This window comes from Symphalangus syndactylus, chromosome 7 (assembly GCF_028878055.3).
Source record: "Symphalangus syndactylus isolate Jambi chromosome 7, NHGRI_mSymSyn1-v2.1_pri, whole genome shotgun sequence".
In the NCBI taxonomy this organism is placed as follows: domain Eukaryota; kingdom Metazoa; phylum Chordata; class Mammalia; order Primates; family Hylobatidae; genus Symphalangus; species Symphalangus syndactylus.
The window spans coordinates 58,859,566-58,884,216 of record NC_072429.2 but is presented as its reverse complement, the minus strand read 5'-3'; the positions used below and the strand labels follow the sequence as shown (position 1 = coordinate 58,884,216).

General features: G+C 38.2%; 1 protein-coding gene across 2 annotated transcripts in view; it reads right to left on the bottom strand.

Annotated features, from left to right (window-relative positions):
- The window catches only part of TOX (thymocyte selection associated high mobility group box), a 310,511-nt gene that overhangs the window by 147,980 nt on the left and 137,880 nt on the right, over window positions 1-24,651 (bottom strand). The window contains exon 2 of one of the 2 annotated variants that reach the window (XM_055286321.2): window positions 1,831-1,896. The exons of the other annotated variant lie outside the window; for it this stretch is intronic. Within the exon in view, the coding sequence (XP_055142296.1) occupies window positions 1,831-1,896 (66 nt within the window). The remainder of the gene's footprint in view (window positions 1-1,830; window positions 1,897-24,651) is intronic. 2 annotated transcript variants of the gene reach the window in all.

Here is a 24,651-nt window from a genome sequence, read left to right as displayed (position 1 = left end):
AAGCCTGCCCAATCTTTAAAAAGCACAAAAGTATTTGGGGCTCTTCTTTACAAATTATCACTGGTATTCAAAACATTCTTAGTAACTCCTGACTGACATATGAAGAAAAACAATGTTAGTTGTTTGATTTCGGTAAGGGTTTAATATTATGCATCGTAGTTAAATTTAAAATCTAAGGAGCCAAGTCATTATGATGTATATGTTCTGAATTTCCAATCCTTTATCCAAAACTCTTTAAGACGGACATAATGATTCTCTAAGAGGGAGCAGCTGCTTTATAACAGCCATCATTTATTGAGTTTGTGTTTCTACTGTTTCAAACAAATTCAATTAGCCCTTACACTTCAAAACCCTAAAGGCACCAAAGAGATGATACCAGGTTGCTTTAATCTAATAGTAATACTAAACTTGTCAGTACAGTTTTGGGATTGATGGTTAGAAGAAAATTAATAGTAACATTTTTCATTTTTTAATCAAACAGTCCTATTCAGAACTACCCATGGATCTTGGAGGCTACTTAGCCAAATGAATTCAGTTGAGGAAGAATTCTAAATACAAAGCTCAGCCTTCCAAAAGTATTCTTAGAGTGATCAGCTCAGTTGAATGGAAGGCAACGTAGTCAGTGTCTTTGAACTTCATGATGACCTTTTCAGCTGAACAATACAGTGTAGTTTCCAGAATATCTGCCAGAGAAGGCAGTAATCCTAATGACTTCTAAATGCAAAGTTCAGGGAGATGCAGGCCTGCCTGTGTTTTGAGTTAAGTATGAGACATTTTGGTCACAGAGTGCATCCTTAACATATACATTAGATTTAATTCACTGACAACCTTAATGAAGAAAAAGAAGTTTTATGCTTCCTCCCAACCCCATTCCCCAACCCCTCCCAGTTACTAAATCTATACGTGTGGATATGTAGGCATTGAACATTACTAAGAGTTTATTTTAGAATTACTAACATATGAAATTCCAATCTACCATGGTTTTTACCATTCTAGAAAAAACATGTTTGTGTCAACAAAATGCTCCTGTGAACTGTTCCTTGCTTTCACTTATTTACTTATTTTTGCTTACAGTGTTCTCATATTTTACGTTATACTGGTATCCAAGGGCAGTTATAATTTGGCTTTAAATGTTCTGCTGAATTAAAAGACCTGGTCTTAAGTATCTAAAAATAAATAGTCAAACATTTACTTTTATAAATGTAACCATTTACATTCTCATTGGACTTTTGTTGTCATTTCTCATGATTAAATACCTTGTCAACTATTCCCAGTGAAATGTATATACAAAGGTGTCCTTGAAAGGTTTCAATCATATCATGCTTTTTGGCCTGAAATCTCCTCCCCAGCTCCCAGTCCTTACCTCCCCAGGAGACCGTGAAAGCAGCCTTCTAGCCCCACCGGCCATGGGATTTGGGTTACGAATGTTACATTTTGTTGAAAATGGCTCCAACCATTGATAATTAAAGCTATTTGTGACACGTGTAGCTTATAATGATTAAATCGTCTACAGTCAGAAGCACAAACAACCTGCACCTGTAAAGACTTTATTTCCTAAAGGTAAAACAACTGTTTAGGAAAGATCATGCTGGCAAAACAGCTGCTTGCCGTTCTGGAGAGGAAACAAGGTAGTATCTTTCAACAAATGCCAACTCTGGCGTTTTATCAGCTCTATCTCATTAACTGGAAACAAGGCTTAAATGCTTTGTTTATAAATTATGATTATTCCTGATTGCGGCAGTTACTGATAGTGCTACTCATTTGCAATGCAACTCTTTGAATTTGTTTAATTACAATTTGAAACAAGGCAGAGAAGATTAATTAACCCACCTGGCTGGCTGGCACATAGTCCTGGCTCGGCTCTGTCATGCTCATATACATGTTCTCACCGTCAAACTGCGAATGAAATAATAGTAAACATTCAGCAATCTTGACTGCGGGTATGTTTGGTTTTTATTTTTTGTTTTGTTTTGTTTTTTAACCATCAAACTGGAAAACAGTAGCCATAAAAAAATACTGCGGCTGGGACTATGGAAAATGTGTCACAGCAAGCGAGCCACATCTTTTCTTTGATGTTTCTGTTGTCATCCTTACTGACCCTGGATGTCAGTGATTTGGAGTAATTAGTGCTCTAGTAATTACAGCAAGCAAGCAAGAAATGAATGGTTTCCTTTCATCTGCAATCTGTTTTAAAACAAAATGGCTCATTTTGCACGCCATGTATACATATTGCAGTTCAGTTGTAATGAAGTATTAAATGAATGGCATGATTTCTGAAAGAAAAGAATAACGAAAAATACACGAAGGCACAGCTCGGTGCATTCCGAGTTTAGCTCTCAAAAAAGAAAAAGTGCAGAGTTTTCATAATAGACTAAAACTGGCATCATCATAATAGCCATCTGATTAAGAAAAATTTAACTTTATAATAATATTTGAAAAGAGCATGTGCCCCTATAATCATGGCTAAGGATGATAATAACAATAAATAACAATAAAAATACACAGGCACAATGAAATACTCCTTTTTGAAATATTTCAGATATCGAATTCATGTATTAAAAATGCATAGAAATTCATACGCAAATTTTCAAGTTAGGAAAAGGATGGAAGAAAGAAATTCGCAGGGGCAGCACAATTGGAGAACTCTCAAATAGTTCAAGCAACAACAACAATAACAACAACAAAATACTTTTCATTATTTGGGGTTTTGAAAGTAGTTATCACTCTATTCAGACTTAATCCTCAGTGATTTTTAGTCACTTGATAGATGAGCAAAGCATTTCTCTTTCAGTTAGAGGAAGAATTTTTCCAAGGTAATAATCAAATGGATGAACACGGTAACTTCACAGAGCTGGGTCTGAATATACTTTCATTGGTGGACTAATTTCAGACATGGGGAATTGAAAGTCTGAATAATTACTTTTTGAAACAGAATAGTGTTATTGATAGTGGTGCAAACCATGGTATTATGGACTTACTTTATATACTATGAAAAAATGGTGTTATATAAGAACATAAAAATATTGTACTATAGACATCTCATTCCACCACCTATGAACTGCTAGCAGAAGAAGGTTATACCAACATGAGGGTCGCTCCACAGCCTCTAAACTGTAATCGCCAGAGTGGGTGCCCTGAAAATTCACATCAACATAAGCTGTAAATAAAGACCTCCCTAAAGACATGGAAGCACTCACGAGACTAAGCTCAGAGAATCAAAGGATTTCTTCGCACATCACCCTGTAAATACATTTCACATTATGTGAACGACTTATCTAAACAGAATGAAATTACTTATTGAAAGATGTGGTTGTTAGAGCAAATAAAAAATAATACAACTGGAAAAAGAAGAGCTGGGTGTCTTTGTTGCTCTGTCAACTGGCTCATGAGCCTGGAGTTCAAGTGACTTACCCCAGGTTGCTTTTCCATTGAACGGGTGAACTTTTTTTTTTTTTTTTTTTTTGAGATGGAGTTTCGCTCTGTCACCCAGGCTGAGTGCAATGGCACAATCACAGCTCACTGCAGCCTCTGCCTCCCAGGTTCAAGTGATTCTCCTGCCTCAGCCTCCCGAGTAGCTGGGACTACAGGTGCCCACCACCACGCCAGGCTAATTTTTGTATTTTTAGTAGAGGCAGGGTCTCGAACTCTTGACCTCAGCCTCCCAAAGCCTGCCTCAGCCTCCCAAAGTGCTGGGATTGCAGGCATGAGCCACCGTGCTTGGCTGAACAGGTGAACTCTTTCAACCCAAAGATAGGCCAGCCCCAACCAATCTGCCTGTTACTCCTAACAACTCAAGACCCAACAAAGAGCCTCACTGCGCATTTCTTCAACTCCACCCACCGTTGGAGTACACTGGTTTGTTTGCAAATGTTTTTCATGTTAAGGTGCCAAGGAACCATTTAAAATATGGACAGTTTCTCTGACTGTAACAAACTAAACTGAAGAAGTGGAGTGAACCAAATACTCCACTGCCTGTGCATATTCTATAAATGTGTTACTTTCTATTTCATCTTCTCTAACTCATTTTCTAAATCTGGTGTTGTTCTCAAGCCAGCTAAAGGCTTTGAAGTTTTGGGTTGAGTTTATGCAACATGGACGCTAATTGAGTACATTCAGTGTTACTGCTCTTGATGAAGACTCTTTCCTCAAGAAGTACCAATACTTAGGTAATATTGAGCCAAGACTAAAACAGCATTTTATCATAAAAGATATGTGGCTACAGGCATTATCACTATATTTTTAAGTACATTTTATGTTCCTGCCACCTGTATCTTTACATGTATTAACTGATTTAAGCATGACAAAACCAAGAGTTAGGTATTATTATTACCTACATTTTACAAAAGAAGACACAAAGGCACAGATAAGCGAGATGCTTCAAGCTACACAGCTTGTGAGAGGTAGGGCTGGGATGAAAACCCAGGCCCCCTGGCTTTTTAGCCACTCATGCACTTCACCACCAGAACATATCAATATATTTTGAATCATAATGATAAGTTAGCTATCAATTCTGAAAATAACACCAAAAAATTATCAAAGCAGAGTGATGACATCATCTCAATGACACTGGTATATTATCCAGAATCTGTGGTATTGTAAGAATTTTTTTAAGTGTCGTGAGGAGCTGTCAGCCTAGTATTTGGCCTGGCAGAAAACCAAGAGAGAGAATGATGGTTAATTCTACAGGTCAACTTGACTAGGCCATAGGCTGCTCAGATGTTGGGTCAAACATTCTTCTGGGTGTGTCCATGTGGGTGCTTCTGAGTGAGATTAACATGTGAATTGATAGACTCCGTAAAGTAGATTGCTCTCCTCAAGGTGGGTGGGCCTCAGCCAATCAGTTGAAGGCTTGACTGGAACAGTAAGAGCTGACTAGAGTAAATGAATTCCTCCTGCCTCACTGTTGAGCTGAGACATCATCAGTCTTTCACTGTTTGGGGGCATGACTTGAAATAACACTGGCTCTTGTTGGACCTCAAACTTGCCAGCTTTTGGTCTGGAACTACACCATCAGTTCTCCTGGCTCTCCAGCTTGCTAACTGTAGGTCTTGGGACATCTGAGCATCCATAATCATGTCAGCCAATTCCTTATACTGAATCTCTTTTGATAGATAGAAGATAGATAGATAGATAGATAGACAGATACATAGATCATCTATCCATCCATCCAGTTGGTTTTGTTTCTCTGGAGCACCCTAATACAGGTGGCTTTTAAAAATTACTATCAGGATATTCAGAACTCCTCCAAAAGTGTATTTCTGGGGAGCCTACAATATACAAATGTATTTATTTCATGCTATCACTTGCTTTCTAGAGGAGAAGAGCCATGTTGATTTTGCTATGAGACTCTCTGCTCTCAGTTCCTATCACACGCACTTCCTGTGTTCCAGTGCATCCCACACACATAATCACACCTCTTTGTCCAGAATGCCTTCCTTCCCTTTTACTTGTTGCAGTGTTTTGTAGACTCCTCACCTCCCCTTAGTGAGGGCTGGGCTGTCTGCAGGCTCTGGGCTCCCCTAGGCAGCCCTCTGTTTCGGGGCAGGTTTTGTTGGGGGATTGATTCCACTAGACTGTGAGCCACCAGAGAGAATGGTGCATGCCTTCCTTATCTTTAGTGCTTCTATGGCTTAGGACTGGCACATAATAGGTCTTTGGAAATGTTTATTGCCTAAATAACAAAAACTGAAACATATTTGCTGGATTAAATATATTATCTTGCTAGAGAAGGTGATGACTTGAGAAGAGGACGAATTTCAGCTTTCAGAGAATGGTTTGATGGCTTTTTAAGGCAGTTGACTCAAAGTCTTGACAGTGGATTAAAACTGATATAGGCACAGACGCCCTTAAAGAGAACAACAACGACCACCACAACAAAAAAGAATAAAAAGAACATCCTAGTTAACACGGTGAAACCCCGTCTCTACTAAAAACACAAAAAATTAGCCGGGCGCAGTGGCTGGCGCCTGTAGTCCCAGCTACTCCGGGGGCTGAGGCAGGAGAATGGCGTGAACCCGGGAGGCGGAGCTTGCAGTGAGCTGAGATCTCGCCACTGCACTCTGGGCTGGGCGAAAGAGCGAGACCCCGTCTCAAAACAAAACAAAACAAAAGAACAAAAAGAAAAGAAAGTACAGAAATGACCAGGACACCATTACTCAAATGTTAGATTCAGTTCTTCCTCAGGATTTCTTTTTAACAAAATTTTATTTAATATAAAACATATAGACTGGCCAGGAATCAAGAGACCCGGCTATAAATAAAATGTGTATGCCCTCTCTCCAGAGAATCTTGAGCTGCCAAATAAAAATATGTATGTGTATCAGAATAGGCATAGTCTTTCCCACTGTGGTTGAAATCTCGTGGTTGGACACACTCCTGGGCCCAGGTGAGAAGAGTAAGCCAAGATCCCAGCACTCACAGGACCTTTCCCACCCCACCCTATCAGGTTAATATTATTACTGCACTGTCACAGCTCCGTCCAATCACACCCTGACCAGGAGCTGGTTCCAGGGTTCTCAGCAGGCCTCCTGCTGACCCAACAATCTTAGAAAGCACCCCATGCCATGGGCTTGTGGACAGTTGTCACTTGAAGTAGAATTATAGCTCCTGGTCTTAGAAGTGTGCTTGTAGAATGATGCCTGAAACCATCACATCAGAATCTCTCATGTCATGACTGAATAAATGACTTTGTATTGCTTATAAGGTCCATCTGGGGATAGAACTAAGGTCTCGATTCTTAGTAGAAGAGTTTTCCACTATGACATACTGCTTTTTACTCCAACACTCATAAAAATGAGGAATCAGACTCTGACTACAGCTTTATACTTCATCTCCATAAGAAGTGGGAAAAGACTCAATGGCTATTTGTAGCTGGTGTGTGTGTGTGTGCACCCTACAGACCTGAAGGCACAGCATTCACATTACCACATTCTAATGACCCCACTTCACTCTACCTGTATTACAGATTAGATGAGCATTATTAGTAATTATCGAAATAAAGTTGTAGTTATTAAACATAACTAACTGCATTTCCTTACTCCATATGCTCATCACAGTTATTATTCTTAGAAGTCAACTGAATTTAGGCATCATAACTTTTCAAAATATATCTAAGCATACTAGGGTTTTAAATTTCCATGTATTCTCAATTTAAAACCTGAAGCAAAGTTTGAAAGAATAAATAGGCTGATTTATTTAAATCTAAATGTAAATGGCATCAACCCAGGATCAGCCTTCCTGACCAAGCGCTTTTAGACTCTTTATTGTGTTTTTATTTCAAAGCACCAGAGGATGCAATCATATAAAAAGTCATTTATAATCTTCTACTTCAGTTTTTTGAAATTGTTTTTAGAGGATATTAACCAAACCCATAATCCCAAAGAGCTTTCAAACTAGGTAGTTATTATTTCTTCTATTTAAAAATTGAAAGGAGAAATCTAGCAATATCTGAACATAGTGAATGACGAGCAAAAATTGGCGATATTAGGCTCCCAAAACCACAAAGACAAGAAAAGTCAAAAATAGAATGTGAAGTGTAAATCAGTCATTGGCACTGGTACAGAAAATGGGAACATTTTAGGGAAGCCATTAAAAGAAAATCAGAAAATTGCTGCTGAGGGGGAAAAACAGCCTCATGGAATTCATGAAACAGTACCACATTGTATTGCCTATAAAGGGAAAAAGCTTACATTTCTGGGTGTTTTCTGAAAGAATATTTGATACTTTGATGTTTGAAAAGAAGGGCTAAAAATGGAAATGTTTATAACAGGGGGTCAATTTGACATTTCTTAGACGATGCATTATAATAAATCATTTTTAGAGAGGCGAATATCCCCAAAATAAAATTTCCATTTTTGTATTCCTTGGCCCAGTATAAGATTACGAGTCCTTTTTTTTTTTTTTTTTGGAACAGAAGAAATAAGTTTGGGCAATGAAGACTTTGCTGTTTCCTAGAAGCAAAGCATTTTGAAAGTTAAGCATCAAATGTAGGGTGATAATATGCATAGTTGTAATGTCGTTCCCATGCACAGTCACACAGATCCAGTGAAAACTGAGCAAAGCTAACCCCCGCACTTACTGCACATCCTCACCAGTCTCAAGGGAAGATGTCAGGAGGCACTGGAGAAGGAAGAGGTGTCTGTTTATCACCTAGTGTCAAGGCTGAACCTGTTGATGATACAAGTCTTAAGTCAGTCTGCCTCCATGCTAAGCCCAGCTGAATGAAACTGGTTCTGAGCACAGCACAGCTGCAGACATGGATCACACTGAAAGGAAAGAGACCAGACTGAGCCGAGGCTATCAACACCCAAAGAAAAGAAAGCGGAGTTACTCTGCTAGTGCTTTTTATGGATGTGCATTCCAACTCAGGTGCACACAGAGCTGAACTAGGGAAGAGCAATCCCTCTTGGTTGGGCTCCTGTCACTTGAACTTGAGTGGTAAACACTCAACTACAGATCTGAATGGTATGGAGAGGAAGAATGGCCCGGGCACAGTGCAGCTGCTTGGAAGACTTGGCCATGGGTGGGCAAAAGATAGTGCTAGACCCACAACTTAGAAGCTGGACTCCACTTTGGGGCTGAGTTTGTATTCTCATTTTTGTCACGGTGATATACTTATTTGGAGGAATATTAGATATTCTTTTTGTTAACTGTGAAAGCTGAAATTTTCAATGACAATAATACTATGCATTTATCCTAAACCTGTGGCTCGATGGCATGAATCTCAAGAGAGAAACACAACAGTTTCCCTGTGCTGTTAAGGGTAAGGCTACAATGCAATGTTTTTCATTGTTGTGTTTTTGGTTTTTTGTTTTTTTTTTTTAACCAAATACACTAAACGTATGTTTCAAGTTATTCTTTTTTTTTTTTTTTTTTTAGATGGAGTCTCGCTCTGTCGCCCAGGCTGGAGTGCAGTGGTGCGATCTCAGCTCACTGCAAGCTCCACCTCCCGGGTTCATGCCATTCTCCTGCCTCAGCCTCTCGAGTAGCTGGGACTACAGGTGCCTGCCACCATGCCCGGCTAATTTTTTGTGTTTTTAGTAGAGACGGGGTTTCACCGTGTTAGCCAGGATGGTCTCGATCTCCTGACTTCGTGATCCGCCCTCCTCAGCCTCCCAAAGTGCTGGGATTACAGGCGTGAGCCACCCCGCCCAGCCCAGTTATTCTTTTAATTAGTATTAAGTAGTCACCTAGTAAGCTCTACAAGTAAGATAATGATGCCACAGTGGTTCAAACCAGTTTGAACTTCTTCCTTTGGAGGCCCTCTCTAATTTCACTAACTATATGAAGCCATTTAATTTTTGTAATAATCCTGTCATATTATTACTCTTATTTTATAGATGACAAAACACCAGGGAGTCCAGTAACTTGTCTGTGATGGATCCAGTTGCATGCTCCCCAGATCTGCTCAGCCTGCCTGACCCTCAGGCCTCTGACCTTTGCTTCCAGGAACAGCTGACACTGTTCCCATGTAGCCTCCAGAGGCACCACTTCCATTGCCACCACAGCTACAAACCAAGGTGTCCCCAAGCACAGCAGCAATTTATATAGAGAAGCTTTGCACCTGGCTGGAGCTGAGGAAGTTTTGGGTAACATACTCTGAGAGTGCAGGGAAATTTCCTACTGTCCCATGGAAGGACTGGCTCATAATATCCTCTGTAGCACCTCTATGTCCCTCATGCCCAGCAACCAGCAATGAGTTGTTGCAAAGCTATGGCCACTTGGAAATACACACCTTATGTTTTCTTCTCCATGCCTCCCTGCCTTGCTTACTTTCCCCTCACTCTGGTTTCCCTGGGCTTACATTCCCAGCATTAACATTCAAGCTTTCACTGAAGGCTCTGCTTTCTGGGAAACTGGACTAAAATAGTGCCCAATGCTACCAGTTAGTAAGTGACAACACTCTTAACTGCAATGCTATACTAATCTCACCCCATCTTTGTTCTGCTTTCGTTATATTAAAGAGTCATTGATTCTATTTTAATTCCCTATGCAAAGACAGAAACAAACTTATGAAATAGTGATAAATAGAAGAAACAAGAATTGCCTGTATCATGAAAGCATTACTCCATTTGAAAGAAAAAAATGCAAGTTTCTAGAAAACTTCATTAACCCTAAACTTTCAGTACCAAGCAATCCATTTTCATTAAATATTGTTTAAGAAAAGAATATGTGGATGAAAGCCTAACTATAAACCACTCTGGTGAATTTAATGAAAATAAGTTTAATAAAATGAAAATATGGATTTTACAAAAAGGCCTCCACGGGGTGTCTGATATCAGAAAATGAGGAGCAAAGACTTCGGCTTCTTTGTAGGAGCCTTCTTTTTTAAATGAATTCCCAAGTAATTTCTGAAATTCTGTAATGATTAAAGCTGTAAAACTAGACCTATAGTTGAAATTCAGCACAGTTTCAAATGATTGGTTCAGAACATTCCTCTGACTTTTCATGTTTTAGACAAATTTTTTTCCAAAGCCGTCTATGAAGGAAACAATTTGAGAAGTGCATTCAAACTTGCTGCCGAAACTCACTTATTTCCACATCATATCAGCTCTCACCTCATTTACCACAGTACCTAAATTCAACGTAGATGTGGAATGAAAAGTATGAAAGTAATTACTTTTGGGGGGTTGGACCTTTTATTGCTGGTATTTCTTTTTAAGCACAGGGAATATTTTTCAGTATCTGATAGATGCATAGAGAAAAAAGTAAGAATATTTTTCTACACATATCTGGTTTGGAAGAGTATACTCAGTTCTGGGAACCTCAAAACAAAACAAAATTAAGACTAGTAAGTCAAGGCATTGGAAAGGTTATGGGAATAGAATGACAGATGTGTTAAAAAGAACAACAGAGAAGTTGTATTTAGTTGACCATTGAGTGAGTTGAAATGGTAAAACTTTTTTAAAAAACCAAGGACAAACAATTCTTGAATATTTTGAGATTAAAAGTCGTAGTATCAAATAAAAATAAAATACAAATAAGAAGGTACAGGGTTATTAAGATGGAGAGTCTCACTTCCCTATTATTATTACTCAGACAAATTACACTGTGACTAAGTACAACAATTAAGTGACAGAAATAGACTTTTGGTGATTAAACTCTCCCGGGGTAAGACAGGTGTGGAATGGTATTTTGGTATGTTCAGGCAAACCTGACCAATTCGAAACACATGAGGGTCAGTCTAGAACTACTCCATTTTTTAAGAGATATTTGACACTTAGTTTTTCAGACTGCAGAGTTTCTGTTTTCTAAATGAAAACATGTCATTTTAAATAACTGGATTAAGTGGCAAATCCTTCAGGACATTGAGTATGAGTACGGATTTGTCCATTGTGAACTGAAGCAAAGCTCTGTTAACATATCTTTTTCATTTTAAGGAATCTGAGAAGTCTTTCAATCCATCATTATATCCAGAGTATAATGTTTTATTTTTTACATCTTCAAGTACTACATAGTTATAGTCATTATTGCCTAGTTGCCTTTGATAAAACCTCATGATCTCATGTAACTTTTCCTGCTGATTTATCTAAATTTTTATGAAGATTATAGAATAATTTTCATTGCTTTAGTTTAAGGCTTCACACATAAGATATCCCCTTCACAAGGCATATGCATTCAATGTATTTTAGATTTTCAGTTCCAAAGTGTCTTTGCTTATAGCACTTCTAACTATCTCCTCTACACCTAGATCATTCTCCACTCCTGTTTGATTTTTTATAGCATTTTTCAAATACTTCATCCTCCCCTTTGACAATGTCCATTTTATCATATGTTGCCAGAAACATGTCAAAGCCAAAACTGGAAGACTTGCTGGAAACAGCATGCCTGCTTCTACTCAAAGCCTTATTTATTCTGCATTGTGAGAGGTGATTGGTGCCCCTTGTCTTACTTTCTGGAATGTCACCATGTGATGCCCTTTTGCTGAAAAATTTGGAGAACAAAATATCACCACATGATGCTAACAGGCAAAAACCACCTAGTATGGTCTTGTTGATACATTAAAATTAAATGATCATCAATATACTCCTAGATAAAAATGTGATAATCATTCATTCATTCAACAAATGCTCATTTTGTGCCTACTTATATGCCAGGTACACACAGGCATTAACTCATTTAATCCTCACAACAACCCTACAGACAGTCAGTTTGCACGTTGTTTTACCAATAAGAAAACTGAGTCTGGAGAATTAAGTTTTAAATATTTCCGATATCACTCCTGTCTGCATCTACCTCTCTACTTTCTCTTGTCACTCTACATTTTATCCTTGCTTAGTGATTTTCATATGGCCAGATAATCCCTGTCTCTATGCTTACCCATCATCTCATCTGCCTAAAATACTTCTCCAGCTCCCATTTCCTTCTATTTCTCCCCTTATTTACTACTAATAAGATGATCATAGAATTTATCCTCCAGCTTGGAACACTTCAGTGCCAGGAGGTAAAGTTACTAATTATGATCCAATAACATGCAGAAACTCGAAGTCTCCCAGCCAAGGAAAACCTTACCACCAGAAGGTAATCCTTTCCTGACCTCATGGATGATGGAGGTGCCTTCTCTGTGCCTGTGTCTGTGCTTTAAGGCATCTTGTGCTTATCCCAGCCCACATTTCTTTCTACTGTTGTTGCTTCACTACATCTCTCCTATATTGAACTACTAGCATTTTGAGGGCAGAGACCATCCTAACTTACCTTTCTATCTCAAGCACTTAGCATAGGCTTAGCACATTTTATTTAGTCAATGACATTAAATGAATCACTTAAATCCAGGGCAATACTGTCACAACTAGAAGTATTTCAGAGATCTCACCATTCCATTATTCTGCAGTAACATTTATTCCATATTCTTTCATTTCTAAATCAAAGTCTGCCCATGAAAATAGCTAATTTTCCAGGGACATTGGAAAAAAGTTTCTGTAAACCAGATCCTACTTCAGTTTTCCACATCTTCCTGTTCTAAAGGGACCACTCAGTCACTCTAGTTCAAACAGTTTGAAAAGTAGTTCATTTTTTCAGAGTTTAGATAATGGCTAAAAGCTTCATGGTACCAAGTGGTCAAGTCCTTAACCTCCTTCTTGATTCTGGGGGTTCGTTCTAATAAGCAGATTGTGCTAGAGCTGCTCCAGATCACACTGGTTTGTTCTTTCATGCCAACAGCAAACTGCTGGTGGGCACTGCTCTGAATCTGTAGCAGCACGATGCAGAAAAATGACTAGAATGGCAGACACTGCCGTTCTTTCCTTCTCATTGCCCACATGGCATGTGGGAAATTCAGGACTCTGCTTCTCTTGTAGGTAAGGCAGAATAGGACAAAATGAGGACAGATTCTATCATGGAGTGGGTTTGAAATAAGGAGACCCAGAGAAGAGTCTGGATTCTGACAGTTCCTAGCCAACTAGTTTTGGGAACGAGGGTAAAAATTGTTCTTGCTCTATGTAATTATGTCAGATTTAGATGAGACATGCAAGAGCATTTGTAAATTATAAAGCACTATACATATGGAAACTATGGTACTTCCCCCTCATGGCAATTTATTTGACTGTTTCCATCATTAATTGGAAAGATCAACAGGCGGGAAGTAGTGGAAAGAATCAGATTCGATGTGCTCTCAATTTGCCTGTGAAAAGGTCTTTAACATGGAAAGTTATCTGTAGATTTTCTTTTTCTTTTTTCTTTTTTTTTTTTTTTTTTGAGATGGAGTCTCTCCTCTGTCACCTAGGCTGGAGTACAGTGGCGTGATCTCAACTCACGGCAACCTCCGCCTTCCGGGGGTTCAAACAATTCTCTTGCCTTAGCCTCCACAGCAGCTAGAACTACCGGCATGCACCACCATTACCAACTAATTTTTGTATTTTTAGTAGAGATGGGATTTCACCATATTGGCCAGGCTGGTCTTGAACTCCTGACCTCAGGTGATCCCCCTGCCTTGGCCTCCCAAAGTGCTGGGATTACAGGCGTGAGCCACCATGCCCAGCCTAGATATTATTTTTTATCTTTATGTAAATGCAGTCATACCTGAAATATGAAATAATGGGAAGAAAGTAATGAAAAGGACAAAAGAAAATAATAGTAAAATCACCAATTAAATGAAAACTTTGTAGATCATTATATGTATATACATATATATGCATGTAAGCATACATAGACGTGCAGATTCTTTAAATATGTACACATTTATTTACTCTGTGCACAAAATATTTTTCTCCTGCAATGTTTTTATTTGGCTAACGTTAAAGTTATTTCAGATTACCTAGGGAAACAGCTATTATAGCACAGTATTGAAAACTACCACACAAAACTGCAGGAGGAGTTTTCTGAAAATGCAAAATGCTGTTGAACTATTCTCTTAATTCATACAGAAAATATTACCCAGTAGTAACAGACTACACAATATTACTTTCACTAAAATTGCTTCAGGCTAATTTATTGTCATAAAATAAAGATATCAGACAGTTTGACATGAAAATATAAGGTTATACTTAAATATAGTAGTACGACACAGGATGATACGTCTCCTATAACATTTTAGTATCCATAGCTTATTAGTTTTGTGCATTAAACTATCCATAACAATCACTCTTTGTATTAAATTGAACTGTATAACAATTTTTGTTCTAGTTCAACAATTACGTAACCCAGCTAGATACTTAAGCTGTTTCAGTAATCAATTAATGTTCCATTTAATACTCACATCAAAGAAATTATGTAATCTCTTCTTACCATATTTTCCACATTCTGTAAAAAATTACATTATTAATAACTTTTGCACATTTCATATTTGCTATGAAAAATTCTTGCATAAAGTAATCTTTTTACCATTAAGTAAATTAATATTACTGTTAGATTAAGTAGTTTTAAGATAATATTGCTTAAAATACCTTTTGAACAGTTCTGAGCAGAATGTGCACGTTTTAAATAAATGAGTCTTGTTTCCAAGAAATCTTTTAATGTTATTTGAGATATTAAACTTGCAACAAATAACTTAAGCATGTATCAAGAACAGGAGTTAAGTAAGACTGGGATGGAAACTAAACATTAGAACAAGATTAAATTATCTAAAATTTATTTTATATTTTTATTTTAAAAGCAGAACAATGTTGCCTTTTCTTCAGTGCTAATAGGACTTTCCTCAGAAAGTGATATAGTACCTATTCCCCATTCTACGTAACGTAGGCAACAAAGCTCTTTAGACACATGACAGGAAATATCCCACGTCTAATATTTAAAATTCATATTTTACAGGATTCCATTATATTCTATTTTCGGGCAATGAACCTGCATTTGTAACAATCCATTTGTATTAGTGGTTCCAAAAGCTAATGTGGTTTCTCAAAATATGTACTTTCCAACTTTTATGTAGGTTATAAACAGTACTTTTAAAAAACAGTGCATTTTCACACTATCAGATGACTGAAAAGAAAAGGGCTTGTGAATATGCATTCTGAGTAAAGCCTCGGAGGCTCCACGCATCTGCTATTTTCTCCATAAAACTCCTTTTTATATTTTATCCAGTAGCAGCCACTGAAAACTGATTTTCAGTCCAACATTCCTTAAGGTGTGAGGCTGACTTTATGAAGGGTTTCTGTACTGCCAACTGCATTAACCATATAGTATAAGTAATTCCATTATTTAGAAGGTTATTAGCATTTCCTTGGTTCTTTGTGGATTCAAAGTTTTGTTTTGGTTTTGTTTTTTCAATTGCTTGGCCATAGCTTTGCTCACTCTTATTTAATACTACTAAATACCATGATGGATACACAGTGCAACTCACATTTTCTATGGAAGTGGTTTTCTTTTTTTTTGAGACGGAGTCTCGTTCTGTCACCCAGCCTGGAGTGTAGTGGCACGATCTCAGCTCACTGCAACCTCTGCCTCCCAGGTTCAAGCAATTCTCCTGCCTCAATCTCTTGAGTAGCTGAGATGACAGGCATGCATCACCATGCCCGGCTAATTTTTGTGTTTTTAGTAGGGATGGGGTTTCACCATGTTGGCCAGGCTGGTCTCGAACTCCTGACCTCACGTGAAACACCTGCCTTGCCCTCCCAAAGTGCTGTAATTACGGGTGTGAGCCACTGTGCCTGGCCTGGAAGTGGTTTTCAAATGGGAGTGATTTTACCCCAGCCTGGGGAAGGCATTTAACGTTTGACAATGTCTGGAGGTATTTTTGATTGTTATGACTCAGGGATGCTTCTGGCATCTAGTGGATAGAGGCCAGAGATGCCCCCATATACTCTACACTGCCCAGACCCTGTAGAAAAGAATGATCGAGCCTCATGTCAACAGTGCTGCTGTTGAGAAACCCTTGTCTATGGCACGGGTTGAGTTTGTGGTTTTGGTCATTTTCATGACAAACTGTGAGTTGAGAAATGAGGTCAACAATGAGATGTTTCACTTAGGAATAAAGACAGCTCAAATTCTAAATCAGGCAATAAGTCTATATATTTTTAAAGAATCACTTAGATATGGACCAGGTAATTTGTACAATGTTCTATAATTACCCAACTCTTCTAGGGCCTTTAGCACTATTCCGGGTGTTTGGGTGTGGTGTTCAAAAGAAGAATCAAAGAGCCTTGATTGTTTCAGGCTTACAACTCTGTTAACTCAAAATAAACATACACTGCATTACACAAACTTTGGAGTTATAATTACTCTCGGTGGCCAGAGAATAACAAAATAAATCCTTCAAACTACACATAAAAACTGCCACTTGTTATGGTTAAAACCTAAAAGCTCTAAGAAAAATTACCGATTTGTTAATTAGGATTCTATTTATCCTTTCATGCGAAAGACTAATTATTTGTTTGCAAGATGCTGCATCTTCATTAAAATCATTAGTATTCTGAGTAGATGGTACCATTAATTTTATAAATGGAACCGAAATTTCACTACTATGTTCCATGCAGTTCTTAGGACAAGTGAGTATCTCTACAAGATGTTATCTGTGTAAAAAGAGTAATTCTTCATACGTACACAAAGTAGTTACATGTAATTCACAGTATGCATTATTTTTTAAGTAGTCTTACTAGATAGCAGGCAGGAATTATAAATTGTTCAGATATAAATATATATATATAAAGTTATATATATACACACATTATAATTTGTTTACCTATATACAGATTTTACAGATATATATTATTATATGTACTTACATAGAAGTGTATATGCTTATGTATGTGTGTATGTAGATAATAGGTGTGTATATGTATGTATATGTGTGATATATATATATATATATATATATACACACACACACACACACACACACAGAGAGAGGGGAGATTGACACTACTTTAGAGCAATATAAAGTCATCGCTTCAATTTTTCTAACAAAGGGGAGCCTATGACCAGGTTCTCTTCTAGGAAAGCAAGTAAACTAATGAAGTCCTCAATTTGGAATGTATTTCATACTTTTTAGGAAGTATACAGGTATATCTAGGAAATATTGTGGGTTTTGTTCTAGACCATCACAATAAAGCAAATATCAAAGTAAAGCAAATCACACAAACTTTTTAGTTTTTCAGTCCACATACAAGTTATGTTTACATCATACTACAGTCTATTAAGTGTGCGATAGAATTATGTCTAAAAATGTGCATACCTTAATTAAAACATATTTTATTGCTAAGAAATGCTCATAATCACCTGAGCCTTCAGCAAGTCATAATCTTTTTGCTGGTGGAGGGTCTTGCCTTACTGTTGATGACTGCTGACTGATCGGGGGTGGTGGCTGCTGAAGGTTGGGGTAGGTGTGGCAGTTTCTTAAAAAAAGACAATAGGCCAGGTGCAGTGGCTCAATCCTGTAATCCCGGCACTTTGGGTGGCCAAGGCGGGTGGATCACAGGGTCAAGAGATCGAGACCATCCTGGCCAACATGGTGAAACCCCGTCTCTACTAAAAATACAAAAATTAGCTGGGCGTGATGGCGTGTGCCTGTAGTCCCAGCTTCTCAGGAGGCTGAGGCAGGAGAATCACTTGAACCTGGGACTCGGAGGTTGCAGTGAGCCGGGATTGCACCACTGCACTCTAGCCTGGAGACAGAGTGAGACTCCGTTTCATAAAAAAAAAAAAAAAAAAATGAAGTTTGCCACAACTGACTCTTTCTTTCATGAAAGATTTCTCTGCAGCATGTGATGCTGTTTGATAGCATGCTACCTACAGTAGAATGTCAAAATTGGAGTCAATTATCTCAAATCCTACTGCTGCTCTATCAGCTAAGTTTATGTAATATTCTAAATATTTTGTTGTTATTTCAACAATGTTCACAGCATTTTCACCAATGGTGATTCTATCAGAAGAAACCACTCTCTTTGCTTATCCATATGAAGACTCCTCATCCATTAAAATTTTATCATAAGATTGCAGCAATTCAGTCGCATGTTTAGGCTCTACTTCTAATTTTGGTTATCTTGCTATTTCTACCATATCTACAGTTGCTGCTTCTGTGGAAGTCTTGAATCCCTCAAAGTCATCCACGAGAGTTGGAATCAACGTCCTTCAAACTCCTATTAATGTGGACATTTCGACCACCTTCCATGAATCATCATGAATGTTCTTAATGGCAACTAGAATGGTAAAATCATCTCCAGAAGGTTTTTACTTTACCTTTCCCAGGTCCATCAAAGGAATCATTATTTATGGCAGCTATAATCTTACAAAATGTATTTCTGAAGTAATAAGACTTGGAAGTCAAAATTTTACTCCTCGATCCATGGGTTGCAGAATGGATGTTATGCTAGCAGGCATGAAAACAACATTCATCTCCTTGTACATTTCCACCAGAGCCTTTGGGTGCCTTGTTAGTAGTGGTTGGAAAGGAATCTCATTTTCTAAGCAGTAGGTCTCAACAGTGGGCTTAAAATATTCAGCAAACCATGCTGTAAAATGATGTACTGTCATGCAGCTAGAGTAGACTGAGGATAGTTCTTAAGGGCTCTAGATTTTCAGAATGGTAAATGAACACTGGCTTCAATTGCAAATCACCAGCTGCATTAACCCCTAACAATGGAGTCAGCCTGTCCTTTGAAGCCAGGCATCAACTTCTCCTCTCTAGCTCTCACAGTCTTAGATGGCATCTTCTTCCAATAGAAGGTAGTTTTGTCTATACTGAAAATCTGTTGTTTAGTGTAGCCACCTTCATCAGTGATCTTAGCTAGCTCTTCTGAATAACTTACTGCAGCTTATACGTCAGCACTTGCTGTTTCAACTTACACTTTTATGTTATGAAAATGACTACATTTTTCTTTAATACTCATGAAAGAACCTCTGCTAGCTTCCAACTTTTGTTTTGCAGCTTCCTCACTTATCTCAACATTTATAGAATTGAAGAGAGGTAAGGCCTTGCTCTGGATTAGGTCTTGGTTTAAGGGAATGCAGTGGCTGTTTGATCTTCTATCCAGATCACCAAAACTTTCTCTACATCAGCAATAAGGCTGTTTCGCTTTCTTATTATTGGTGTGTTCACTGGAGTAGCACTTTTAATTTCCTTTAAGGACTTTTCCTTTGCATTCACAACCTGGCTGTTTGGCACAAGAGGCCTAGCTTGGCTTGCTACATGCCTTCTTTATAAGCTTAATGATTTCTAGTTTTTAATATAAAGTGAGAGATGTGAGACTCTTCCTTTCAGTTTAACACTTGGAGGCCATTGTAGGGCTATTAATTGGCCCATTTTAATTTTGTTATGACTCAGAAAATAGGGAGGTCTGAGGAGAGGGGGAAAAATAGGAGAGCGGCCGGTCAGTGGAGTGGTCAGAACACAGACATTTATCAATTAAGTTCATTGTCTTATATAGGTGCAGTTCATGGCACCCCAAAACAATTACATTAATAACGTCAAAGACCACTAATCACAGATTACCATGACAGATGTAATAATAATAAAAAGTTTGAAATGTGAGAATTACTGAAATGTGACACAGAGACCAGAGTGAGCACATGGTGTTGTTAGAAAATGGTGCTAAAAGACTCTTGCTTAATGTGGGGTAGCCACAAACTGTCAATGTGTAAAAAGCACAACACCTGTGAAGTACAAGAAAGTGAGGTGCAATAAAATGGGGGTATGTCTGTATTTGCGTCCCAATTGCAATTTAATGGGTTAATAACATTACGAGTTTTATTTTCCCAACAGGGTAGGCATGGGGGAGGAGTCTCAGGAAAGAGTGGAAAGGCCAAGGGGATCTGCCTGGGATCCTAGATGGTCCCAGGAAATTCACAAAGTACATGATCTCCCAGGTTAATAACCTGGAGAAACAGGAGTCTAGAGCCATTTCAGTCTGCATGGGATTAGAAGACAATGTCAGCAAATTAGAAATGTTGAGAGGAAAAAATCTGCATAAGGCAGACATCTGGGAGGAGTTCATTTGGGTTCTTTCCAAACCTTGAAATGACAGACTCTTCATATGCTTCTGGGACCCACCTTCGCAAGGAATATGCACGCAGAGTGGTCTTAGACCATCTTAGACAACATAAGCTATCTAATGTTTTAAGTATTTAAACACATTCCCAGATGGAAAATGATGCATTAATAGGTTTCATTTTTAAATAGCATATTGGTTAGTTTTTTTAAAAATCTACACTTTAAGAGCAGCATTAGGTACACAGCAAAACTGAGCAAAATGTACAGAGTTCCCATACATCTCCTATCTCCGCACACACTACCTCCCCCACTATAAACATGGTGGTCCGTTTGTTACAACTGATGAAGCTACACTGATACATCATTATCACCCACAGTCTGTAGTTTACATTAATTAGGGTTCCCTCTTCGCATTGTACATTTTATGGATTCCAACAAATGTACAATGACATGTATCCACCACTGCAGTGTCATACAGAAAAGGAGCTATGCTTGTGGTTTTTAATTTTTTAAAGTATTTTTTGTGTACACGATTAATGCTAAGAGGATTCTTTTCAGCCAATGCTGCCTGTATCTACCTCCGAAAAATGCTATTGCTAAAAATAGAGCCTGTAGCCTAAAATCCTACTTGTAGTCCCTACCATACTGAGTATTAATTGGATTTTTCTTAAATTAACATTAGGGAAGGGTTACAGAAAATGATATGCCTATTTAATGCTCTGCTCATTTGACATGATACCTTTCCAGAAATATCTGTAAGTAGATACAGGATTTTACATGGATTAAAATGTCAGTAGTTGATTTCATAAAGAGGCAATGCCACAATCATACTTCTTGTGCTGTTCCATACTCAAACTGAATTTCTGGGAACATTTCCAAATATCCCCAATAGTCTTTCTAGGTTAGTGACCAGGAATGTTTGCAAGTAACAAAATTTATATCATTTGGATGAAAATTCCATTTGTGTTTCAGGCTATGTTGATACAGAACAAAGGAGAGTAGAGACTTGGCAATTATCCTGTTAATTTGATGAATGTGGATGGCTGTCCGGCATTACCAGATATTTCAAACCAACAAATAGATTTTCTTTTGTCTCAGTGATCTAATTTGTTAACCAGACAACTGCCAAGACTGCAACTTCATTCTGTTCTGTATAAAATTATTCATAATTTTTCAATATTTCCAGAATCAGCTGCTTAAGGGAAATATATGTAAATATATGGATATTTTTGCATTCAAGCTATATTTCTCACTCCATATTGATGATATAAAGGGAAACAGAGAAAGATATAGATTCTCATGATGATTTTTGCCTTGTTTCTCAAATGTCCAGTATATATTAAAAGCAATACAACATGGTAGCTAAAAGCAGCAGCTTTGGAGCCAGTGTGCTGAGTTCAAATCCTGACTCCACCTCTTACTATGTACGTGACCAATGCCTCACTTTTTCTCTCTGTAAAATGGGGAGACAATAGTGCCTAGCTCGTGGGTCATTGTGAGCATACAAAGTTGGTACATATAAATTGCTTAAGATAGAGCTCAGACTATAGTAAGCACTCAACAAATGCAACTATTATCTTTACATTAACTTTATCATTTAAAAGATCCAGGAAGGACCTTTGGGGATGATGAAAATGTTCTAAAAATGGATTTGGGGGATGGTTGCATAGCTCTGTAAATTTAATAAAAAATCATTTAATTGTCCATTTAACACAGGGGAATTTCACGGTAATTAGATAGCTTAATACAGCTGTTATATTTTAAAAAGATGGCCCAGCCTTACTAAATCAATAGCATTAGCTTCTTGAGTTGTAAAGCCTGAGAACAAGAACAGAGAAATATGAGGAAGAAAGAGAGACAATCTGATGGAGGGAGAGCCCATCTTCTCTCCCCTCTCCCACTGTATGGACTGTTCTCTAACACAGTAGCTACAGAGACCTCATCAGCTGTCTCCTGTGAGCTGCCGCTTGGCCTGTTCTCTCATCGCCCTGAAGTGGCTCTCAGTGATCTGTCCAATACTGGAAGGTGTACTCTGAAAAAAACACTAAGATTTACTCTTCTGTTTACAGTGCCTTGAACCTACTCGTAAACTTTGTTTCCTTCAACCTTGTTCTTTACAATCAAGTACAAACTAAGAATAGGTATCCCTTTCCCCATTCTTATTACCTCATTGCCTGAACATTTTTTGAATGTATTCATTGATTGACTAATTAATTCAGCATTTTTGTGTTACCACCCTCACGTTCCAGGCATATTCCTACAAAGTAGAGGGGGAAAGAAAAAAACCAAGGCAATGTGGTCCCTGCCCTCGAAGGTCTTAGAACTGCTAATGTGGCCCAATTCATTTGGATCTGCCCTTCTTCAAATCTACCCATTCTTTCCTAATTCTAAACAAAACTTAAACCTTTTTTGAAGGTGTTTCCACCTTTCCAGTGTAGATAATCCTTCCCACTCACCTATCTCACAGGTCAAGAGGTAGAGGTGAGAACTCATTCCTGCCAGAGCATCATTCCACTGCCATTCTCAATTATTCCTCTTTGGAGTCTACATCATCTGCTTATCCCACGTTTTCTCTCTTCTAACTGTTGTCATCTCTCATTTTCTAGGTCACCTCCAACTTCATTCCCTCTGTTTATTGCCTTTCCTGATTTTTATATTTCTGTTGCAGATCTTTTCCAAATTAGCTTCACTTTTTTGTTGTTGCTTCAGTTTTAACTAACGACTGCATTTTGACTTCCTGTGGGCACTGGTAGTAATGTGAACTATTTACCACATAGAACTGACCTCTGTGGATGTCAAATTGCAAAATTTCTGGCTCTGATTAGAACTTCCTACCCTCCCACATCTTCCATTCTTTAATTCTCTTGAGTCTTCCATCTTCCTTCCCAATTACGTTTAATCCCTCTACCTCTCTCTAGTCATCGTTCCACTGTCTCCAAGAAGATGTAGACTAGATTTCAGAATTCGTCACTTCAAGCAAGCTTTTTCTACAAGTCTCTTTATTTTGCAATCTTTGATAGTCTTCTTTTTTCTTTTTCGTTTCCCTCCATCTGCCTTACCCTTCGCCTGGCCTGGGGAAGTCCCACTCTCTCACTTTCTTTAGTCCCTGCTTCAAAATCACATAATATTGCCAGAAATAATCATGAAATTTATCTGATTAATTCCACTATACAGTAATGTTTTCTGTCTTATCTAGGCCCTAGTTTTACTGCTCATCTTTTCCATTGAGTTTCCATCACATTTTCCACCTCACCTCTTCCAAACATTTTTTCTGATCTTCTAATACTCAATCCCTTATCACCTTCTCTAATCATCACCTTTTTCTCTTACTGCACAGAAAAGTCCACCCGAACAAGCTCCCTTAATTCTCCTCCTCTTCATCTCCAAATTTTTGTTTGAAACTGAACTCTTTCTTTCTTCTTTCCTTTTGGCTTCAGAGATATATTTTTCTCCATTCTTAAGAATAATCCTTCCTTTGGACTCTCAACTGTATCCCCTCTGGTAACTTGCCCCATCTGTCATTTCTCATCTTTCATCACCCCCTTAAGCCTATAAAAAGGCTCAAATTCTCGTTTATCCTTACAAACAAAACAAAACAAAATGAAACCCAAACAATCAACCAATAGCTCTTCTCTGTACTCAACCACCCACTGAAGTTACTAATTTCTCTCTCTCCTTTCCATTACCACAGAACTTCTCAAAGTAACTTGGTATGCCTCTGCACGCACTTCTAACCACTCACTTGCCTCTTGATCTCTTGAAGTTGTGTGCTGGCTTCTCCTCTCCTTATACTCATTCTCTTTCCCTCATTCAGAACTGACAGCCAGCCCTGCCCACTTGGATCTCTCAGCCTTTTATTCGCATGCTAGTCTTCAAGACAGGCTCTTCTATGCCCCCACACCCCTTTCCTTGCTCCTGAGTGCTCCCCAGGGGAACGGCGTACACATCCTCTTCTTGGGAACGAGCGCCCTTCTACAGAGAAGATCTCAAATATCTTTTCAGAAAGGATTACTCTGCCTATCTCCAACTTTTCATTCTTATGCCCTGCTGGACATCTTCATCAAAGACGCCTATCAGAATCTCAAGTTGATTGTGTTCAAGGCTCAACTCTTCTTCCCTCTAAAACTGGTCTTCTATCTTTATTGAAGGCATGACTCATCCTCCTTAGTCACTGAAGCTTCTAATTTAAATATCTTATGAATCCTTCTCTATTCTTTGCATCCCAAGTCCTGCACATTACAGATCTCAAATATCCGTTCCCACCAGTTCAATCCCAATCTATGGTCTTCTCAGCT